The sequence below is a fragment of the Pleurodeles waltl genome, chromosome 4_1 (assembly GCF_031143425.1).
Source record: "Pleurodeles waltl isolate 20211129_DDA chromosome 4_1, aPleWal1.hap1.20221129, whole genome shotgun sequence".
NCBI lineage: Eukaryota > Metazoa > Chordata > Amphibia > Caudata > Salamandridae > Pleurodeles > Pleurodeles waltl.
Genome location: NC_090442.1, coordinates 87,192,150 through 87,212,777, shown reverse-complemented (window position 1 = coordinate 87,212,777; position 20,628 = coordinate 87,192,150). Strand labels below are relative to the sequence as shown.

The following is a 20,628-nucleotide window of genomic DNA, read 5'->3' as shown; positions in this document are numbered from 1 at the left end:
ATGGGATTTTAAAACTACTCTTGGAATTGTTTGTGAATCCTTAAAAAAATAGAAAATGAATCCAAAAATTGGAGAAAGTCTAGGAGTAGACACCTGAATTTTCAAAGCAGTGCGTTGTGAATTGGGCCCTATGCCAAAATTCTAAAGGTCTCAGTTGGATCCGGAACAGATGGTCATGTTGGGCATGTAAATTCTGTTAATGAACCAAAGCTCATGTATGTGTTCTCTTGCTGTTTATCAGTTAGGTAGACAGTATCCTGCAGCGCCATGAAACCAGGAAATGGTAGCGCCGTAAAGGAGTTCACCTTGTTGGGACTGACAAGTGACCCAGAGTTGGAGCTTCTGCTTTTCCTGTTCTTCTTCTTCATCTACACCTTCACTGTCCTGGGAAACCTCAGCATCCTGCTCATTGTTTCTGGTAGCACCCAGCTCCACACTCCTATGTACTACTTCCTCACCCAGCTATCCATCTTGGACATGGCTTATTCATCTGTTACTGCACCCAAGTTGCTGGCTGACCTGTTAACTAGGAAGAAAACCATCTCATTTTCTGAATGCATAGTTCAAATTTACTTTTTTGGTGCTTTTGGCAGCACAGAATTCTTTCTTTTGGCAGCAATGGCATTTGATCGCTATGCTGCAATATGTAACCCATTACTCTACCCACTGACTATGACCAAAGGCCTGTGTGCACGGCTAGTTGCAGGGTCATATATAGGTGGGTTTTTGCACTCTCTTATTCATGCAGGTTGTTTATTTCAGTTATCTTTTTGTGGGCCTAATGTCATGAACCACTTTGCTTGTGATTACCCAGTTATTTTAAAGCTATCATGTACGGACATCTCCTTAAACAACCTTCTACGCTTTTTACTCGCTGCCCTTGTAGTGGCAAGTTCCTTGCTTGTCATTCTTGTCTCCTATTCATATATCATCACCAGCATCCTCAGGATCCGGACTACAACAGGAAGGCGCCAGGCCGCCTCCACCTGCATCTCCCACTTCACCTGTGTCTCTCTCTTCTATGGGAGTGCTTTCTTAATGGAAGTGCGACCCAGCTCGAGCTCTTCAGAGGAAGAGAACAAAATAATAGCTGTCATCCCCACCATGGTGATTCCTTCTCTGAATCCCCTGATATACAGCCTGAGGAATAATGAGGTGAAAGAAGCCTTAAGAACTATATTGTACAAGACAATTAAGAAATTGTAGTGATGCAAGACTTCGTAATCCTTAAAATCCTTCTGGGATGCACTACATTCTATCGATTTTCAGCTCATTTGTGACATTCTGGAATAGGTCAACAGTGTCAAAACAGGCTTAAATGTTCTTCAACCCATCCTTGTAGTAAGTCAAAGAACATGGCCATCCACTGGCATTGTAATGGGGGCAGGGTATTAAAACGGCACTTGTTATACATTACTGGTAAATTAAATTAAATAGTTTGGCATTTAAAGCAATATGTGCTGCTTATGACCTCATATATTACATCACTCATGACTTCTTAAAATACATAATTGATGGCATCACTGATTTTAGAAATGGGGTCTCTGGTTGGTGGTCAGTTTGTACTCTGTCCAAGCAGAGACCCCCACTCTAGTCAGGGTAAGGGAGTTACACTCCAAAGACAACCCCTGCTTACCTCCTTGGTAGCTTGGCACAAGCAGTCAGCTTTATCTCAAAAGCAATGTGTGAAGTATTTGTACCAACACACACAGTAATACAGAGAAAACACTACAAAATGGACACCACACCAGTTTAGAAAAATAGGGAATATTTATCTAAACCAAAATGACAAAATTTCAACATACACAAGTCAAGATATGAATTTTCAAAGCAATAAGAGTCTTATTCCAATGAAAATAATAGAAACGTTGTTGTTACACATAGTACCTGTTTAAATAAAAAATAAAGCAGCATGGGCGAGCACGCATTGAAAAAGTCAGCAATCCATCGATTCCTTACTCGTAAGTGAGGCCATGCATCGTTTCTTCTTCGGTCAGGTAGGTAATGAGTAATTATTCTCTCCCGCAAGAGAGTGAAGCATCGATTTCCGGCTGAGGTACCTAGGAGCGGCGCAAGCTTGCGTTGATTTTTGATTCTTAGTGATGATGCGTGAGAAATTTGGCCACGTAATGTTGGAAAACCTCACTGTGTGAGGTTTGCCTCATTATCAGCAGCCACAAGCGGGTGTTGTGTCATTTCTCCAGCCACGATGAGTCACTCTCCCAGGCACAGTACAGGTGGAGCGTCAATTTTAGTGGTGGTGTGTCGTTTTTCAGCCGCGTTGCAGGTGGTGCATCAACATTTTCCCCGCACAGTGTTCTGTGCATGCATTTCAGTCCTTGTTCTGCCAACTTCACATCTCATGGGCCCAGGGACTTGATAAAGCACCACTTGGCAGGGCAGGCGTCTCAGCAGAGAGTCCAGGTGCTGGCAGAGGAAGTCTTTGATGGCCCTGAGACTTCAAAACAGGAGGCAAGCTCAGTCCAAGCCCTTGGAGATTCTTAACAAGTAGGAATATACCACAAAGTCCAGTCTTTGTCCTCTTTCAGGCAGAAGCAGCAACTGCAGGCCAATCCAGCAAAGCACAGTCACAGGCAAAAGGGCAGTACTCCTCCTCCAACTCTTCAGCTCTTCTCCTTGGCAGAGGTTCCCCTTGGTTCCAGAAGTGATCTGAAAATCTGGGATTTGGGCCCACTTCTTATACCCATTTCTGTCTTTGAAGTAGGCAAACTTCAATGGAAAGTCTCTGTTGTTCACAGGAACCTGCCTTTCCCAGGCCTGACTCCAGACTCACACCAGGGTGTTGGAGACTGCATTGTGTGAGGGCAGACACACTGTAGACCACTCCTCCCTCCACTCCAGCCCAGATGGCCCATCAGGATATGCAGGCTATACTCCCTTTGTGTCACGTCTAGAGGAGATTCACAAACCGCCCACCAGTCAGTCTGACCCAGACAAGGATTTCATAAGTAGTCACAGAATTGTTTAAGTGAGAAAATGCACACTTTCTAACAGTGGCATTTTCAAACTGTCAATCTAAAAAACAATTTTACCAAAAGATGTATTGTATAAACTATGAGTTCAGAGACACCAAACTCCATACTTCTATCTGCTCTCAAAGGGAAACTATACTCAAGAGATATTTAAAGGCAGCTCCTGTGTTAACCTTTTATAGAGATAGGCCTTGCAACAGGGAAAACGGAATTTGGCAGTATTTCACTGTTAGGACATGTAAAACACATCAGTAAATGTCTCACCTTCAACACACACTGCACCCTGCCTATGGGGCTACCTGGGGCCTACCTTAGGGGTGCCTTATATATATAAAAAGGGAAGGTTTGGGCCTGGCAAGTGGGTAATCTTTCCAGGTCAAATTGGCAGTTTAAACCTGCACACACAGACACTGCGATGGTAGGTCTGAGCCATGTTTACAGGGCTACTCATGTGGGTAGTACAACTAGTGCCGCAAGACCACTAGTAGCATTTGATTTACAGGCCCTGGGCACCTCTAGTGCACTTTACTAGGGACTTACTAGTAAATCAGATGTGCCAATCATGGAAAAGCCAATTATACATACATTTTACACACAGAGCACTTGCACTTAAGCAATAGTCAGCAATGGTAAAGTGGCCAGAGTATCAAAAACAGCAAAAACATACAGTCAAAACATGGGAGGCAGAGGCTAAAAAGACAGGGAAAACAATGCCAAGGATGACAGGTCTAACAACTAATTATATCTCAGATTACATCATTGATTACATTACTGTTGAGATCATCCAAGGAATATGGTATAGTGTCATACAGGCTTTGTTTTCTAAGGTTATTCAAAAACCTAAATTATCCTTCAAACCCAGCAAAACCTTTTATTTTTTCTTGTATCAAACTTTTCTTGGAGATTTCACCAACAGTGCAGGATTCCGAATATCATGCTCCCTGCAGATTAATTCACAAAACTCTTTAGTAAATAGGCAGCCCATAGGTTGTTTAGCTTTGAAATTGGTCAAGTAATGTGTAAAAAAAGCGAAATAATAATCTTTGAAGTTTGGTAGTGCTAAGCCCACCTTTTCTCTCTCTATCACCATATAATGTACTTAATGCAAACCACGTCTTCTGATTTTGCCAGATAAATGGGCCAAACATAGACTCTAACTTCTTTAAAAAAATAGCGCCCTTAATACGCAAGGGATAGCCGAGAACAGAAAGTTAAGTAATGGTAGTATAAACATTTTAATCAATGCAATTTGGCCAAGTATAGAGAGGGTAAAGACCCCCAGCCTACAAGCAGGGCCTGGGTTTTCAGGATCAAAGCAACATGATTGATATCATACAGATCTCCTATTTTGGATGAAAAATTAATCCCAAGCTATCACCTTGGCCTAGTATTCACACAGTTCTTTAATTCGGGGAGCAGTCTAATAGAAGAAGCGCCACAAAGAATAATACCGGTCTTACTCATATTAATCTTGTAGCCACCAATTTGCTCAAATTCGGTGAACACCTTAAGAGCCTCCTCCTGGGAGGACCGCTCTTCATCTAAAAACATAATAATATCATCAGCGTAGAGTTTAATCTTCCTCATTGACTTCAGCGGGGAATGAATCTGATTATTCTGTCTGATTTTAATTGCTAAGGGTTCAATGAATAGAGCAAAGAGAATAGGGGATAGAGGGCACCCTTGACAGGTCCCTCGTCAAACTTGAAGTTGACCAATACAAGCAGATTTAATTATGATATTGGCTTCGGAGCTTTGATACAGTCTTTGAAATAATGCAGAAACCTGGGAGGGCACCTTGTATCTAGACAATATTTCAAACAGTGTGTCTCATACAACCAGATCAAAAGCTTTTTCCACATCTATATTAGTTGCAAGTTGTCGACCAGTAATAAACCAGTTCTGATCGGGGTGCAACCCCGTTGAGCCTATTGGGCAAAAGTTTCATCATAATTTTATAATCCGTATTTAGCAAAGAAATTGGACGATATGCATTATGGTCTTCCCTGTCCTTATTCTTTTTGGGAAAGCTAACCACATTCCCTGAATACCAAGAATTGGGGATCCGCTCGCCCTTGAGCAAGCCATTGATTAAAGACAAAAAATCATCTATAAATATATTGATAAACATTTTATAGAATTCAGTTGGGAAGCCATCAGGTCTGCAAGCCTCCCCCATGGGGAGGTTCTTCACAACCTCAAGGAGTTCTGACTTCATGAATGGCTGCATTAGAGCATCACTGTCTTCTTCCGTAAGAGTAGGAATATCCAATTTCCCCAAGAAATCCCTAATGGTCTTAAGATCAATATTCTGGGTTTGGCTATAGATTTCGCCTATAATGTTCTAGCATGATTTTATCTACAACTCTGGGGTCAGTATGTCTTACCCCGGATACAGGGCACCTCAATGCATGTATCATATTGCTAGCAATTTGGTCTCAAGCTTGCCATGGCCAAAACTTTGCATGTAGAATTACTCTCTTCATATACCTTCTGTCTGTAAGTCTGATATCTTATGTCAACCTTCTTAAGAAGACTATTAGACAGTGCCTGTTTAGCTAGTTCTAAAGATTTTCTATTGTTTTCCGTGGGGGCATGAAGATAGATAGCTAGACTCCTCTGCACTGCTTCTTCCAGTACCCTAGCTTGTTATCTCTGATAAGATTAATCTGCCGCCCACTTAGCGATTCCAAACCAAAGTTGGAGTTAAAGATCCCTGATTACATTTGAAGAATTCACTTATTTTGACTCTAGAGGCCTGTACCCATCTCTCCTATTGGAGGAGTTGATGGTTGAACCCCCACCTTCTAGGTTGGGACGTATAGTGTTCTGGAAAAAGGGACACTTCCAGCACCAGAGTGGCATGGTCGAATAAACTAGAATGCCTCACTAATTGGCTCTTAAAGCGTATTGTTTTAGATATAAAAAATAAATCGATTCAGGAGGCGCTTTTAAACTGGCTTGAGATGCACGTATACTCTCTCTCATTTGGGGCATTTATTCTCCAAGGAACACAGAGCATCAACACTTTGACGTAGTTTTAAAAGATTTTAGGGACTCGATGTTTGTATTGTTTTTCACCCTTAACAGTGGTATCCATGACTGGATCCTGGAGAAAGTTAAAATCCCCACCAATAATAATTTTACCTGTAAGTTGCAAAAGGGATTGAAACAGTTCTACATAAGGAGCCGGATCATCTATCAGAGGGACATTAAAACTGATGAAAATAAACCTTTCTTTGGAGATTTGGCAGTGCACCCAGCACCATTGCCCTTCAGGGTCGCTAAGGGAATCGAGTGCCCGAGCACCAAGATCCCTAGCTAGAAAGACCGCAACACCTCTGTGAGTGGCTGGAGCTGTAGAAACCACCCTGAGATCAACGGATCTTTTGAACATATTGAAGCCCGCTATTTTTTTTACTGGAATATGAGTTTCCTGTAATAAAATGAAAGAGGTTTAGGGTGTTTACCCACTCTTCAATTGTAGTCCTTTTCCTCTGATTATTTAGCCTATTGACATTCCAGGAGACTATTCTTAGTGGCGAGTTCAACCTTGCCATTGGATTGTTATAAAAGATTGTCTAAATATTGAGTAATCTGAAACCACCAGAAAGCTTGGACCATGGCCTGCATCGGTTGGTGTCATCTGCACTGTAGACTTAGTCATTCTACATTGCACATAGCTACATTTCAGTGTGGTAAAGAAGGATCTTGTACCACTTGCCACCTCCCCTACCTCCTCCACCTATTCCCCTGGACCCTCACCCCACCCTTTGGGTGACCAACACCTGGGGCCCTCCCGTCTGGGCAATCCGGGACCTCTGCCTAACCCTTAACCCCGTCCTTCCCTAATCGGGTACCTTGGCCTTAATACCATAGACTGCAAAGGGACTGGAAAGTTAGTGCCAAGATAACGTGTTATGTTACACTCTGCGGAAGCCACCATTCTCAAACAAATTCACCCCTCTTAGTGCATAATGTGCCCGCTCCTTCCACTCTCTTATTTATATTTTTTCAACTCTCCCCCCCCTTTGTCCTAATCAATTAGGGTTTTGAATGGAATGCAAAAGAGTCTTAGCAGCATCAACTGTGTGAACTAAATTTGGATGTCCTTGGAAAAAAAAACTTTAAGTTTAGATTGATGTACAAGTCCTGCTGGAACTACGGCTTTTTGAAATGCCGGAGTCATCCCCTTCAGTTCTCTCCTCCGATGCGCAGCAGCCACCGAAATATCTGAGAACATTTTAAAGGTGTAATCACCAGGGATCTGGTGTATTTTATTCTTGATTGCTTGTTGAAGAATGCATTCCTTGGTGCGAAAGTCGCCAAAGTTTACAAGAATAGTTCAATGGTATTTTGCATTTGGTGGCTGTACTGCAGGGACCCAGTGGGTCCACATGATGGTCAGATCTAAATGTTTATCTGTTGGTTCTGAGTGAACATGATGTAAGGTAAGATTGGTGATTAAGTCTGTAACAGTCTGCTCATTTTCATGTCCTTCAGGGACTTCCGCAAATCTCAGATTACATCTGTGGGAGCGGTTCTCAGCATCATTTAGCCGAATCTGTAAGTCTAACAGATCTGCTTGACATTTTGCCACTGACATCTCCAAAGTAGAGTGTACATCCTCCAGATCTGATACTCGCTGCTCTACCTCTTTGATACGTGGGTTGAGTTGCTGTATATTACTGCAGATTACATTTAATTGCAATTCCATTCTCTGATTTGCTTCTTCTTGTGAGATTTTCAAGGTTTTAAGCTCACTTAGAATCTGAAGGACCAGATTTTCTGAGGGGATGCCAATACTTGCTTTGTCCTTAGGCTCCTGAGATGGATGTCCAACATATAAGTTCAACTGACCTGAACCAGCCTGAGGGTTTTATTTACAATGGAATTCGGAGGGGGCCCCATTGCAGTGCTAATCCCAGAAATACAGATTGACTGGCAAAGTGTATCAAGCAAGGAACTGTCTACCTGGGGAGCAAAGATGGAGCCACTAATCAGTGGAGTAGTAACATCTTGTTGGCCCTTCCCCACTCCACCACTAAGCAGGGGATATAGCAGCTTGGATGCAGAGACCATATCCTGGGCTTTACTGTAATTAGCCTCAGAATTAGAGCCAAAGGTTGATTGCTTCAGAAGTGAGCAAACTTTATTAGCTGACTGACCTCCTTTGAGCAAAGAATCAGAGCCAAGACGCGGACCCGTCATGTTGATCATAGAAGATGGTGAGATGTGAGGCAGGGTAGAGCTGAGAGATGAGTCAGTGGTTGGCAAAGGGGCAGTGTTTGAGGGTGAGTCCATGTTTATATTGTTATCAGAGTGAGCTGGATGCTTTGCTTTAATACTCTGTGTTATTTTGGCCACCCTAGAAGCAGGGTGTCCTTTGCCCTGAAATTGATGTGGAGATCACCACATTGGTTATGTTGCTCCCTGTCCTTTTTCCCCCCTGCACAGTTGAGTCTGACTCTAACAGAGGGGTGCTCGTCGCGTAGCAGATTACGCCAGATTACACCAGAGGCAGTGAACACTGTATTGCCAGGTTTAGTATCTTTTAGCAAGTAACTTTAAAGTTCATAGTGTACTGAGCGTAGAGAGCACTGAAAGAAGCTAAAATAATTTAGTCTGGACGCAATGAGAGTTTTTGAGACATGTAAAAAGTGAAGCTGCCCCCTCTGTTTGTCTGTTTAGGTCTCCTAAACCCCTGCCTCGACTCCCTTTTTGTGCTGATCTGGTCTCCTCTCCGGAGGCAGGACAGGGTTGAGCATCTGTAAACTTTTCTGCCGCCTAGTCACATTCCAAGTATGACAAAGCAGAGGAGTGGCATCTTTCCAATCCTTTCCACAATTTTGTGGCAACCAAGGGGGAGCAGGAGCCCCCTCAGTGAGTTTGGCGGCTTCAGAGTGATCAGAAACACTGCAGCACAACCAAAACGCATCCGACTCCCATCCGTGTCCTTCCCTCTGCGTCTGTGGCTAGCCGTGGAGCATGACGGGAGCTCTGACGCGGCCGCTGACCCCTTCCAGTGAGATTCTAAACCCAGCAAACCCTTGGTATACTTTAGTGAGCTTGTGCGTCAACCCTGTAAGACGAACAATACAGACAGGAATGGTCAGGTACAGCGGAGCCCTGCAGACCATTTGCAGTGCTGTGTGTCCTCTGTAAACTTTTCTTCTTACATTCCCCACATCTAGTCTGTACTTTAAACTGCCTCAAGATATGTAGACTTTACAGTGTGTGTGGGGGTATCTGATATGGCACCAACACCAAAATGGTGCCTTCTAAATGTTTGGGACAAAACTGATCTAACTCGTATGGGCTACTTCTGGCTCACACTGGGATTGATGGTGACAAAACTCAGCATAGCACAGGTGTATGGAGCTGAATCAACACCACACCCTAGCAATTGGAAGAGAGATATGGACTGGTGTATGCAGGTGAAGAGGGTGATCTACAAAAGCAGTGGTTGACTTGAGAAGTGGACAACAATATGGGGGAAATGGAATGTATATTGGGGAGACCTGGGTGCTTCTCTTACAAATACCAATCAAGATGTCTGGGGGCTACAACACCTGAACTTTGTTGCTGCCCTGTGAACTGTTTGGGGAGAGGCTCAGTGGTTCTAGGGTTGCAAAGTCCAGGTGGGAATTTGTCACTGTGTACCAATGTTTTTCTCATTACAATACTTGCTGCTTGACCTCCATATTTTGATTTCGTATGCAATATAAAGATCTTTGAAAAAAAGATACGTAGACATTTGTCTCTGGCCCTGGAAGTATGAGAGCAGCTGATGCAGTGGTCAAAAAGGGCAGGATCTCTAGGAAACAACATTCCCAACCTTTTTATTTTTACAAAACAGTTCTTGTACTTTTTGTTGCAAAGCATCCGGTCCTGCCCGGTTAATGTCATGCTGCTTCACACTTCACGTTAAAAGGAAGGTGGAAAGGGGATTATGTACTATGAAAGCAAAGGTGTGACAGACAACCAAAAAAGAAACAAAGCTTATCTTCTTGGTGTCAGCTACAATTGGTTAGTCAGCACACCCAAAGGTACCGGAGCTAGTACAGGCTTTGATTGCTCGTCTCATTTGATGATGCTTCAGGTTGATAGAAAGTTTTTCTTTTTGGAAGTATCAAAAGGATGCTCCCAGTTCTGTAATCTGCCTGGAAACCTGTGGTAAAGATTTGCAGTTGGTAATATCTCAGTGTTATTGCTAAAATGACGACTTTTGAATGACTATGCATTTAAATACTAGTGGTTTTTTTTGCAGTTTTGCTGGTGGGCAGATGGTTGATTGCTGGGTGGATGAGTCACTCCCAGTGCCCATTGACTTACATAAAGGTGCTCAGACTACACATACATTCAATCTTTGGCCCATCTGCTGAAAATGTGATTGAGGAAGGAGGAGACTCACTGCTGCAAAATGGCAAGCCCTAATAAATGAATGCATAATTGAAGAGAAGGCATAATGAGGGGGCTTTTTTCATTTCTCCTCATGTTTCTAACTTTGCACATGTGCTGCATTGTACAACACACATAGGGTGCCCTTTCAAACACAAACCTATACTTCCCACAATGCAGGCACCTTTGCTTTATGGGGCAAAAGTGTTGGAGTAGGTGAATGACAGCCAAAAGTGCACCATTGCAGGAAGACACAGAACAACACCATATTTTAGTAGATATGGTACTGTTCAGCTCTCTCCTGTCCTTGAAATGTGCCCCAGTCACTTTACTTACTGCATTACATTGCTGGACCTCTATATAAATCTGGGCCAAAGAGGTGAGTCAGTTTTCCTGCGCACCTGATAAGCGGCCTAAATTTTGTTTATGCAAGGGGCATCATTATAGACTAATGAACTGTACACAAGAGATGTTTTTTGCAACACATAAATTCACAGATTTTCAGAGCTCTATCTGTAATTAGGAAGGAAAAGGGAATACAGAAATGTTAAGAGTTTGCCTCATATCAATCATTAGGGCAAGTGGAAGCAAGGAGGTTTTGTATTGCCTAGAATGCATTTCAGTTATTAGATGCTTATATCTCTTTTTCTCACATTTTACATCATATAAGTGCCTTGTCTTCGGTCTGGATTGGCCTAAGTAACCAGAGCACGGGTTAAGCACAAAACCGTTTGGCAAGTAGATTTTGCAGCCATCATCAGAAATATATGTTTCTGTCGTGATGTATAGATATATTTTACAACTTAGAAGCAATAAGAAAAAGTAATAGGTTTAACCACAAAAACTTTAAAATAAGGTAGACATCTTTGGGATCCCCCATATAGTACTTGGGGCCAGGGTGTTTCAATCCTGCACTCTTCTGTGGCTTTTCATTTTTTTAGGACTCAGGGACTGAGGGGCATATATATACTTTTTCACGCACAACTGTGCCAACGCAGTTGTGTGTCAAAAATGTCACCGCCGGCTAACACTATTCCAATGTGCCATGTTGGCGCCTTATTTATGGAGTGACGTTAGCCGGCGCTGCGGACTGGTCTGAGTAAAAAAAAAATGACTCACACCAGGCAGTGCCGGCGTATGAGAAAATGGGGGTTGTGCGTCAAAAAATGGTGCAAGTCAGGTCTGAGGCAAAAATCAGGCCTCAAACCAGACTTGCGCCATTTTTTTGAGGCACAATACCCATTGACATGACTCCTGTCTTAGCAAAGACAGGAGTCATGCCCCCTTGTTCAATGGCCATGCCCAGGGGACTTATGTCCCCTGGGCATGGTCATTGGGCATAGTGATATGTAGGGGGGAACAAATCAGGCCCCCCATGCCACTTAAAAAAAACGTTAAAAAATGCGTACCTGAACTTACCTTTAGTTCCCTGGAATGGGTCACCACATCCATGGGTGTCCTCCAGGTGTGGGCGAGGGTGGCAGGGGGTGTCCCTGGGGGCAGGGGAGGGCACCTCTGGACTCCTTCCGAGCCCACAGATCCCTTAACGCCTGCCCGGACCAACGTGTGAAAAAACGGCGCACATCAGGCAGTGCAACATTTTTTAAGTCCTACCCCCTCTGTGCGTCAAAATGACACTGGGGTATTAATAAGGTGCACAGGCCTTAAAGTCATTATTTGGAAGTGAAAACGCCTACCTTGCATATCATTAACGCAAGGCAGTTTCCCGCTTCCAAAAAATGATGCACATGATGGAATTTTGACATCCGCGGGGTCAGGCGTCAAAGTTTAAATATGGGGCAGTGTTTGCGCCGAATGTGCGTCAAAAGTTTTTACGCACATTCGGCGCAAACAGAGTATAATTATGCCCCTGAATTTCTGAAAGCTGTAATGGCTGCTTTAATACAATAGAAATCTTCTCTAATGTTGCAGCCAGTCAAAAGGCTGTGTTACCGTGCTTCTTACCCAGGAACTGCAGTATTGAAAAAGGCCAATGGGATAGAAAGCTCCCTTGCCCAATCAGAAGGACCTAAGTTTTACATAGTTTTTTTTTATATACTTCTTGAATCCTGTGGGACCAACCATCTAGATATGCCTATCTTGTTCTAAACAGTAATGTTTTCAATGCCCAAAGTGATCCTCTCAATACTAGTTTCTCAAAAACGGCTGAATAGGTTCACACCAAAACACAAAAAGTACGTTTTTTGAGTAAAGTTCTAACCTTTTGCTAAATTTGGTGTAATTTAATTCAGCTGTTTGTTTTGGAGAGTTAAATTAGCTTTGAGAAATAACATGGAGAATCATACTTTTTTGACCCTTACTTCTCTTTGCTCCCTCATGGTGGACCGCGAACAACTGTCCATGACACAGCTTAAGTGGATGGACTTGTTTTTTGCAAAGTTTTGTGTAGATTCATTAAATGGTGTTAGGAAAACAATGAGAGTTAGAATGGGAGAGTGAGAGTGAGAGAGAGAAAGATGGAGAGAGTGTGAGAGACACAGAGAGCGAAAAAAGAGAATGAAAGACTGCGAAAGAGAGAGCTGATATATATACGTGTATATTGTACGTCATTGAGGTGCTTTCATGATTGTATAGAGCAACAAAGCTGAATGCTGTGTTCCTTTATAACAGTTATGAAATTCCAGTGTGACTTTCAATAGTCATATAAAATGTATAGCAGAAAGTACTTTATTCCTAATAATACATGGTCCTACATCACACTTCCTAGAAACTGCTTAAATCCTTAGGGGCTGATTTGCGGCCCTTAGCACCCCCTTAATGCCACAATGTGTGTTCTGTATCTAAGATACTGACGCTAGTTCAGAGCTTTGCAGGATTAGCATCAAATATTTTGATCTTAATCCTGCAAAGCCCACTGAGGCCCATTGTAAAGAATGGTCTGGCTCCTTTTAATGACTGCTCTGAGCAGGTGTTAAAAGTGCCAAAGAAAATGATGCAAAGAAATCTTTTACATTTCTTTGCACCATTTTCTCACTCCCCCTAATGGGGGAAACACCCTCTTTGTATACATTATGCCTGGCGCAGGCATTATGTAGCACAAAGGGTTACAAAGTGACACAATGCATGCATTATGCCACTTTGTAAATTTGGCATGGCAATTTTGGCATTGTTGGGCCACATTTGCAAACAAACAACACTAATGTGGTACAAGGAGATGCTAGGGGCTCTTAAATCTGCTCCTTATTGTCTTGATCTTTTATGTTCAATGAAGACAGTATTGAAAGCAGAAGCTGTACTCAGAAATTTAGCACATCAAGGACAACTCTTAACGATTTCTGAAAAGAATAAAGGTAATGGAATTGGTTTGATGTAAGTCCGTAGATGTTGTCATAGATATTAGCTTTCTGCTGATCACTTTTTTTTCTTAGTAAAAGATATCGGAGGAAGGAAACACTAATTCCTATTTTCCTTTTTAAAACTGCAGCTATAATTATGCTCAGTGACCTCCCTTTCACCTGGCTTCTAGCCCTGACAACAGGCAATGTGAAGTCAAAACTTGTCTGTTTTATCTTGTAATACTTGAGCATTTCCTTATTACAGGTTACAAGCAATGTTGCCTGTTGTCTGTCATCTGTAATAAGAAAATAAAAGACAATCTTTTATATAGGCGTAGCAGGCTCCCTTGTATTATAAACTGGATTCAAAATAAATCATAACAGAAAGAGTAGTCAAATCAATTTATAAATGTTATTAACAAATTATTTGAAAAATATTACAAAAATGTAAAAAAAATCATTAAAAATACAAAGTATTAAAAAACATAAATTTAGTGAGGCTGGGTGACTTTTACTTTTAAATTTCTGTTTGGTATTTAATATTTCTATAAATGCATGTAAATTATATAAGTTAATTAAAAATTATGCCTGGGTGGAATCCTCCACTCCGATCTTGGAGTTTTCAGAATTCAAGCACTTCACACTACACCGAGTAGCAAAGAGTTTCCCAATTTCATGCTTTCTGTCATGAAGCAGAGTTTTCTTCTGGTCACACGTGCAAGACTCTCAGGCTGCTAGCAAGCACACAAGACTTTATACCCATTCGTGCTGGTTCCAGCCATGACGGAGGCCAAAATAGTGTCTCTCGTGAGTACGAACGCACTGCAAGTAGATATTCTACTCAAGCTGCAGCTATATCTAGTGAAAAGAGGTTTTTGAGTGGATATTCTTCTCCAGTGGACTGTTCCAATTTCTTTTTTACTGTGGGACGTCTTTTTTTAAGACAGGGAGTGACCCTTCCCTCAGTGCTTTGTTCATCTCCTGGTCCATCTTCGAGATAGAATAATCTCTCTCTTTGTCTCCTTGACATATTTTCAGATTTAAGGAATTTGTTTTTGTGATATTACAAAAGTAAGTTAAAAAATGATTGTATAAGGGTCTTGTTTGTTTGCTTGAGCATGCACCAGTATTTCTTTGCACTTTAATTTGAATTTTACATTTTATAGTGGTGGGTGGCCCGGAGTTTAAGTCGAAGCCTAGTTATTTATTTTGTGTTTCCTTGATTTTTCATCTTTTGTAAAGGAAAATTGTTGTATAGCTTTTTGTAACTTTCACCATGTTTGTTATATTTGCAATATTCCTTTATTTTACTATGTGGCTTTGAAAAGGTCATTTAGCCAGTAGGCCCAGTACTAATAGTCATCAGAGCATGAAATAAATGTTTCAGTTTTATATGTTTTTAAAACTCCATTTAGGGCAGGGATGGCACTGGATTAAATTGAAAATGTTGACTATTGTTTGTTTTTAATCTCTTTTTTGCAAAAAGTGTATATGCTGCCTGGTAATATTTGATGGCATTGGTGGATGTGTGTTGTTGTGAAATTTGTTTAGTTCAGTTTATTTTTGTGTTTTGCATTTCTGAATTAATGTTAGTGTTTCCTTCAGTGTTACCACCATGCCTCCTTTCTAAGGCCAGTATGTGTGTGTGTGTGAATGTGTGTACGTGTGTGTGTTTGCCATCTTCCACCATTTGGCCTTGTTCTCCATGCCGTGTGGCCAGAGGCCGTTTTGCATAGTCTATGTCCGAAGGCTTGCATGGAGTTCTTTGTTCTCCATGCCTCCTTGTTCCTTTGGTTGTTGTTTGACCATGTAGCAGGTGGTCATTTTGTGCATCCAGTCAGTATGCCTTTACTATAGGCTTGCATGTGTTCCTTGTTCCCCATGCCTCCTTGCTACTTTTTGTTGTCGTTTTACCATGTGGCTGGTCATTTTGTACATCCTGCCAGTGTGCCTTTGCCAAAGGTTTGCATGTGTTCTTTGTTCCCGATGCCTCATTATTCCTTGTTATTATTGTTTGACCATGTGGCTGGCGGCTCTTTTGTGCATTTAGCCAGTGTGCCTTTGCCATAAGCTTGCATGTGTTCTTTGTTTTCCATGCCTCCTTGTTCTCTGTTTTTGTTTGTCTATGTGCCTGGTGCCCATTTTTTACATCCAGCCCTTGTGTGTTTGCCATGGGCTGGCATGTGTTCTCTGTTCCCCATTCTTCCTTGCTTGCTATTGTTGTTGTTTGAACAGCAGGCAGGGTTTGGCACCTTTTTCTTCGTGCAGCAGGACTTCTGTTCTCTTGCTTTGGGTCTTCTTTGTTCTTGGTATTCTTGTTTTGGGGTGCATGTGCAAATAGTATATTTTTAAGTAAATATGAGAACGCAAGAAAGTTAATAAGGCAATTGTGAATGTGTAGTTATGTCATCAACAGAGAGATTTCACAACAGACTTTCGGATAACAATGCTGAGTGCCACACAGATTTCCTTATTTATTGATATAGCTTATCTTTACAGTGAAATCTACTGAGGAAATACAAGTTACTGTGATTTGTCAGACTGGACACAATGAGACCGCTAGGAATAAAGATTGATAGTCAGTAGGGCACCTTACAAGGCACTGTGGCGCCGCCCGCCAAGCTACCGCCGCTGAATGACCGCACCGCGGTCAAAAGACCGCGGCGGCCATTTAGACATTTCCTCTGGGCCGGAGGGCGCTCTCCAAAAGAGCGCCCGCCGGCCCAGAGGAAATGCCCCTGCAACGAGGACGCCGGCTCAGAATTGAGCCAGCGGAGTTGCAGGGGTGCGACGGGTGCAGTTTGCACCCGTCGCGTATTTCAGTGTCTGCTTAGCAGACACTGAAATACTTTGCGGGGCCCTCTTACGGGGGCCCCTGCCGTGCCCATGCCATTGGCATGGGAACGGCAGGGGCCCCCAGGGGCCCCGCGGCACCCCCTACCGCCATCCTGTTCCTGGCGGGCGAACCGCCAGGAACAGGATGGCGGTAGGGGGTGTCAGAATCCCCCATGCCGGCGCGGCAAGCTGCGCCGCCATGGGGGATTCAAAGGGCAGCGGTAAACCGGCAGGAGACCGCCGGTTTGCCTCTTCTGACCGCGGGCGAAGCGCTGCGGTCAGAATGCCCTGCGGGGCACCGCCGGCCTGTCGGCGGTGCTCCCGCCGACCCTGGCCCCGGCGGTCTTAGACCGCCGGGGGTCAGAATGACCCCCTGTATGTCTCATTGGGGGTATGAAGAAATATGATCACATCACCCCATCCTGTTAATGGAGCTCCAATAGCTCCTCTTGCTTGTCCACTACATCATCAAAAACAGCTGCATCATTTAAAAACATTGCTAATGATGCAGCTGTTGTTCATGAAGACGTAGTGGTGGCCCAACAAAGCCGTCATGACTTGCTGCAGTTGACAGGCAGAACAAAGTTATCAAAAAATTAAGGGGGGACTTTGGATCAGATAGAAATTGAAATGAAGTCTGTATGAACCCACACAACTTAGTGAGAGCTATGCTGCTAAAACATAAAATGTTAACGTTAGACAAATTGAAGTCAGACATACACCAGTGAATTCAGTGACTCAGATATGTGTACAGTAGATGAGGAGCAAGTGAGCAGATCACACACCATCAGCATTCAAGAATTGTTAGGGTTAACAATACATATTGTTTACTTTTTGAATGACTACTGAGAGCAGGTGCTATACGGAGCATATAAATGTATATGATGGGCCCCATTTACTCAGCAGAAGTTGTGATGATCTGTTTTGTTGCTACCTCTGCCGAGTACATCATTTTCCTCCATATAAATAAATGCAGTTTGACCCTACCTGCATCATGCTGTGCCTTAAATCTCATTAGGCGCACACATAGTGGAGATAAGGGTTGCATTGTGGGACACAAGGACTGTAGTGATGCACTTGGTGCTGCACCACTTTCATTCAATCTGCTCCTTTGTGTCATTGGCCAGGACCATGTAAGGGAGCTTGACTATGCACTGGGTCCAGACTACGGGCTCTTTCCTCTTCCTGTACATTGTGTATCACATACACCCCAAATTATGTCTATTACCCCACACACGTGCTGATTTAGTACCACAGGCCTGCCGCATCTTACTGACAGTATGGGGCTGCCCTGCTTCTGCACCATCACGGGCACATTACTCAGAAACCTGCACCAACACATGCATCCTTGGACCACAGAGCAAGTGTGTCTGTGTTGAGGCATATGTCTATGCACATGTCCTTATCCCTTCCTGGACACAAAATGGAATACCATGCCAACAATGACTGGCCACACAGAATTGGCAATACATCTGTAATTTCAATCAGTCACCGTGCAGGTAGGTACAGCTATATAAACATAAGTAAACTCCTGTTACATTGTTGCTTGTATGTGTGCCTTGTGATGGCATACACATATTAGTAACTATAAACAAAGATGTATCAAAGCATTCCTCAACACTTTGGAATACGCATTCAACCTCTTGGCAGCTGTTTGTTAGTTTACTGTGACAATGAGGTAGATGTCTTCAACATCTGGGGCAGGCGCAAAAGCTCTGTGTATCACAATGGGACGGCCACTGCAACAACCATTGCATGCCCCTTAGATGCAGTATACAGTGTCATGCAGTCCCATATGGTCATGGAGGAATAAAGCTAAAAACACCTACATGACCATGCCATGTGTATTGTGCAGTGAAAAGTACCACAGTAGTGTATAGGAAAGTGATGGTTTGTAGGTGTCTGGGTCTCCATTATCTGAGATTATGTGTGATTGACTAATCATAGGTGTTTGACAGACGGTCTGATCTATCACTAGGTTGACTTGCTCACTCAGCCTAACAAGTTGATAGTAAACAATGTTGTCCATTAACAGAAATATACAAATCTCACTAAGCAATGCAACTGGTGAACACCCCCACCCACATCGCCGGACACACGCTCAACCCCATCTTCTCCGCCAGCAACCACGTATCCTTCAGCCACTCCTCCGCTCTACACTGGACCGACCACAGATGTGTCCACTTCACCTTCGGACGCGAGACTCGCCACCTCCGCACACAACCCATCCCACGTCGACTGTGGAACAAAATCCCCGAAGAACAGCTTCTCTCCACTCTCATCGACAACCAACCCACCTTCTCCTCCGACCCCAACGACGCAGCCCTCAGCCTCACGAATTGGATCACCAACTGCGCAGACAACCCCGCTCCCCTCAGACGCCTCCCAAGACAGACCAACACCAAAAAACCTCTCTGGTTCACTGACACGCTTAAGGAATCAAAGAAAACCTGCTGCACTCTCGAGAAAGCCTGGCGTAAGGACCACACCGCAGATAACATGACTGCCCTCAAGAACGCTACCCGCGAACACCACCACCTGATCCGCGCCGCCAAAAGGAATTTCTTCACAGACAGACTGGACAAAAACAGCCACAACAGCAGAGAACTCTCCAACATCGTCAAAGAGCCCTCCAACCCCAACGCCAACACCAACGCCATCACACCCTCACAAGGCCTTTGCAACTCCCTCGCCACCTTCTTCCATCTTAAGATCACCGACCCACACGACAGCTTCGGACACCAGACCCAGCCGACCCCCACAGAACCCACAACCCCAGCCATCACCCTCAACGCCTGGACCCACATCAACACAGAAGAGACCAAAGCCACCATGAACTCCATCCACTCCGGTGCCCCCTCAGACCACTGCCCACACTTCATCTTCAACAAAGCCAACGACATCATCGCCCCGCACCTCCAGACCATCATCAACAGCTCCTTTTCGTCTGCTACCTTCCCCGAGAGCTGGAAACATGCTGAAGTCAACGCCCTACTGAAGAAACCTACGGCGGACCCAAGCGACCTGAAGAACTTCCGCCCTATCTCGCTCCTCCCTTTCCCTGCCAAAGTCATAGAGAAGACCGTCAACAAGCAGCTTACCAACTTCCTTGATGACAACAGCCTACTCGACCCCTCTCAGTCCGGATTCCGAGCCAACCACAGCACAGAAACCGCCCTCATCTCAGTCACAGACGACATCAGAACCCTGATGGACAACGGAGAAATAGTCGCCCTCATCCTCCTTGACCTCTCGGCTGCCTTCGACACCGTCTGCCACCGCACCCTAATAACCCGCCTCCGCTCCACTGGGATCCAAGGACAGGCCCTAGACTGGATCACCTCCTTCCTCTCCAACCGCTCCCAAAGAGTCTACCTCCCACCTTTCCGCTCAAACCCCACCGAGATCATCTGCGGCGTCCCACAAGGCTCCTCGCTCAGCCCGACTCTCTTCAATGTCTACATGAGCCCCCTCGCTGACATCGTGCGCAAACACAGCATCATCATCACCTCCTACGCCGACGACACCCAGCTGATACTTTCCCTCACCAAGGACCCCACCAGCGCCAAGACCAACCTGCAAGACGAAATGAAAGACGTCGCAGACTGGATGAAACTCAGCCGTCTGAAACTGAACTAAGACAAAACGGAAGTCCTTATCCTCGGAAATACCCCGACCTCCTGGGACGACCCCTGGTGGCCCACGGCCCTTGGCACCGCACCAACCCCCTCAGACCACGCACGCAACCTCGGTTTCATCCTGGACCCACTTCTCACCATGACCAAACAAGTCAACGCCGTATCATCCTTCTGCTTCCTCACCCTCCGCATGCTCCGAAAGATCTTCCGTTGGATCCCCGCCGACACCAGAAAGACCGTGACCCACACCCTCGTCACGAGCCGCCTGGACTACGGCAACACCTTATACGCAGGAACCACCACTAAACTGCAGAAACGTCTGCAACGAATTCAAAACGCCTCCGCCCGCCTCATCCTCAACATACCCCGCAACAGCCACATCTCCGCACACCTGAGACACCTGCACTGGCTTCCCGTCAGCAAAAGGATCACCTACCGACTCCTCACCCACGCACACAAAGCCCT

General features: G+C 44.2%; 1 protein-coding gene across 1 annotated transcript; it reads left to right on the top strand.

Annotated features, from left to right (window-relative positions):
- The first annotated feature begins 267 nt into the window (after positions 1 to 267).
- On the top strand, positions 268 to 1,206 carry LOC138287015 (olfactory receptor 5A1-like). Its single transcript, XM_069227377.1, has one exon. The coding sequence runs from the start codon at positions 268 to 270 to the stop codon at positions 1,204 to 1,206; it is 939 nt and encodes a 312-aa protein (XP_069083478.1).
- Positions 1,207 to 20,628: the final 19,422 nt, after the last annotated feature.